At 34.9% G+C, this 3010-nt stretch overlaps 1 protein-coding gene across 3 annotated transcripts; it reads right to left on the reverse strand.

Moving 5' to 3' along the window:
- Positions 1-586: 586 nt before the first annotated feature.
- On the reverse strand, positions 587-2577 carry LOC127074845 (uncharacterized). 3 transcript variants are annotated; one of them, XM_051016241.1, is made up of 4 exons: positions 2306-2577; positions 1393-2130; positions 921-1261; positions 587-839 (listed from the first exon to the last, which is right to left on the reverse strand). In XM_051016241.1, exons 2-4 carry the CDS (start codon positions 1737-1739, stop codon positions 787-789), a joined length of 741 nt encoding a protein of 246 aa, XP_050872198.1. In that variant the 5' UTR covers positions 1740-2130; positions 2306-2577; the 3' UTR covers positions 587-786. The 3 variants fall into 3 exon arrangements, with proteins under 3 accessions (XP_050872198.1, XP_050872196.1, XP_050872197.1); XM_051016239.1 differs by having other exon boundaries at positions 587-1261; XM_051016240.1 differs by having other exon boundaries at positions 587-1261; positions 1393-2124; positions 2306-2554.
- Positions 2578-3010: the final 433 nt, after the last annotated feature.

A 3010-nucleotide genomic window follows, 5' to 3' on the forward strand; every position in this document is an offset into this window, starting at 1 on the left:
GTGGTGTGGAATAACCCCTAAGGGTGGAAAGATCAACTCACCATTTGTAATCTCATATGAACAAAGTTTGAAATGATGTGAATGAGCTCGGTCTCATCTTTTTGATTCTTGAATTGAAACTCTAATTGAATCTTATTTATGACTTCTTTACCATTGTGACGATTTCTCTTGGATTATCAATCTCCATGATTGTGACGCCTTCTTTATCATATCCTTCCGCAAATCCATATTTTTATTATTTTTCCTCTTTTATGTCACTTTACTAGAAGAAATCACTTGATTAGATCTTCATGTGGAAGCAACTTCTCCCAAGTCACACGTCCATTTCTTCCACCTCTTTAACCATACCCACATTGTTGGAAACAAAAATATAGTAATCAAGCCAATTGCATAAAATTTGAAATGATGGAGGTTGTGACAAAACCCAAAGCGATCATCCATCTAATCTCTGTGGAGGTTGACACATTTGTTTGGGACAAAAGTTTTCACAAATATAAACTATTTCTTTTTTTTTATGATCAAATAGTCTAGTGGTCAGACTCGAGGAGTATGAAATCTCGAGTTCAAACTTCAGTACACCAAGGAATGTTGATCATGGATACTCCCTCATATTATTCAAACTTATATTGTAATTGTAGCCAAATAAATGAATAATTTACAAATTAACTTTACACTTGACCTTCTAAAAGTCTTTTCATCACACCAAAACATCACCTGTTTACTCCAGCATTACATTTACCATAAAAGCTGGAACCATAATATCACATAATCTACATGAGTTTTCTTCTAATCAAACCCTGAATTAGGAGCAAGTTCTTCTAAATTTCCATATCTTGAAGCTGCAAAACCAAAGGATACTATAGTTCCTACATGAACAGCAAGTACGGCAAAAAAGAGCTGAACATTGGCAAACAACTCACCACGAACCTCGCTCTCGTGCGAATGACATGTGACAATATTGTCCTTCATGCTACAACCAGCTGGTAGCATAGGGCCAAAGAGAACAAAGGCGGTCTGATAGAACCAGATTCCTTGCAATGTTATGGCAATTCCCTTGCATAAATCGACCGGGAAACTGGTTGGAAAAAGTGCTCCGGCAACTGAAGATAATACACAAAGACCAATTATGAAGGCGAGGAGGACATGATAATAGCCTTCTAGGCCTTTGTGTGTTGTTGAGTGAAAGTAAAACAGAAGATACTCTGCAGTGAATGCTGTTGCAGCAATTAAACAAAGTGCACCTTCTGGCAAGTGAACATATCTACATAATAAGATCAAATTAAGCCCTGTTAGGAAAAACGGCTCAATTAAGCGCTTATAGCATAAGTTCTTATGTACAAGCTATATCTCTAACAAAAAACAAAAAACATAAAAACAACGGAAACACCTAACCTTGTGCTTTCTGAGAGCAGGGAAACGACACCGAAGATAAGAAACATGAGAAGCATTCCTGAGTGCTCAAAGTTATTCAAGTAAGTAGAATTCAAGACTCCATCAACAAAAAACCTGAGTTGTGTTGCAACTAAAAGCTCAACGCACAAGTCAATGAAAGCACCAATTGAAATAACATAGAGTTCCAAGTGCTTGAGCTTCCCATCAAATCCTGGTACAGGATTCCAGACACGAACTCGGAATGTCTTAGGACTTGATACATATCTCACTACCGCACACCATATATGCCATAAACCAACTAGAAGAAACAAGGTTCCCGGCAAAATATGACCTACGAAAGATCCCATTTTTCTGATTTACTTTTACCACTAAATAAATCTTTCAAGTTCCAATGCCCAATTGGTTCAACGCCCAATTCGTAAATCTTGCGTCCCAATGCCGTTGACAGTCCCCTGTGTAAACCTCACAACTACGTCGATGCCACCACAAAATCAAACACTCACTTAATCAACTAGATCCTTGAAAACATGGAAACTAAAACACTTCCACCTTGACAACTTTCCTGATAAGACTTCAGTATATTGTTATACCATGTTAGAATCAGAGTTCAAACAGCTTCAGCATCTTGTTATAACATGTTGGAATCAGAATTCAAACACCTGATGTATGCTTTTACAGGTTCCATATCAAAACTATGAGCTACTTTGTCAGTCAATCAACCCTAATTCAGTTCTGCATCTAGAAACCCTAATTCAGTTAGAAACTCCGGAAGAAAAACACTGATGATTAGAATCAATATAACGTTTAAGTTTCAGGGAAAACACAAATCCAGTTTCTTAGTGCAAAGAATGGTAAGAAAATAAGATAAAAAGTTGAAAGAGAAATAATGATGAAGATTAGGTATTATACTTACAGTAATAGTATAAAGATGTTTGCGGCATGATAATGATGATGAGTTACGATGTAGAAAAAGTAGAATAGAAAGAACCCTTTTTCAAATCACTTTTTAAGTAATCTGCTTAATGATTCAACAATTGAAAACAGCTTCAGTGATGTTGATGAAGATGGAATGAAAAAGGAGAAGCAATTATTCACTCTTTTTTTTACCACGAGCAACCGTTTGGAAAGGCAAGACTATATATCTTTTAATTTTTAATAATATGTTAGTATGATTCATACTAGTATTTTCTAATTTAAATTACGCTGGTCGATTTTAAAATTAATATGATAACTAGATTATAAAATTATTATTTTGTTTCTTGGCCATGCTATAATTTATTTGGTACGTTGACTATTGATTGCGCCTTCATAGAGACACGGTGACTTGATGCACGTGTTTTTGTATAGGTGTAGCCAAAGTATGGAAGTGATGGATGAGGATAATATAGGTGTTAAAAATAATATATTATAGATTAAAATTGGACCCGTAACATTCTTTAAGAGTTTCTTTTTAGAAATTCGTATTCATCATGTAATCGATTACAATAAGTTAAGAAATTGTGTTTTCATAGTTGGTGTAATCAATTATGTATTCGCAGTAATTCACTCTTAATCAGATTCAGTTTTGTGTTGGATGTAATCGATTCAAAATTTCTTTTATATTATTTGACTTATGTAG

The sequence above is a fragment of the Lathyrus oleraceus genome, chromosome 4 (genome assembly GCF_024323335.1).
Source record: "Lathyrus oleraceus cultivar Zhongwan6 chromosome 4, CAAS_Psat_ZW6_1.0, whole genome shotgun sequence".
Classification (NCBI taxonomy): domain Eukaryota; kingdom Viridiplantae; phylum Streptophyta; class Magnoliopsida; order Fabales; family Fabaceae; genus Lathyrus; species Lathyrus oleraceus.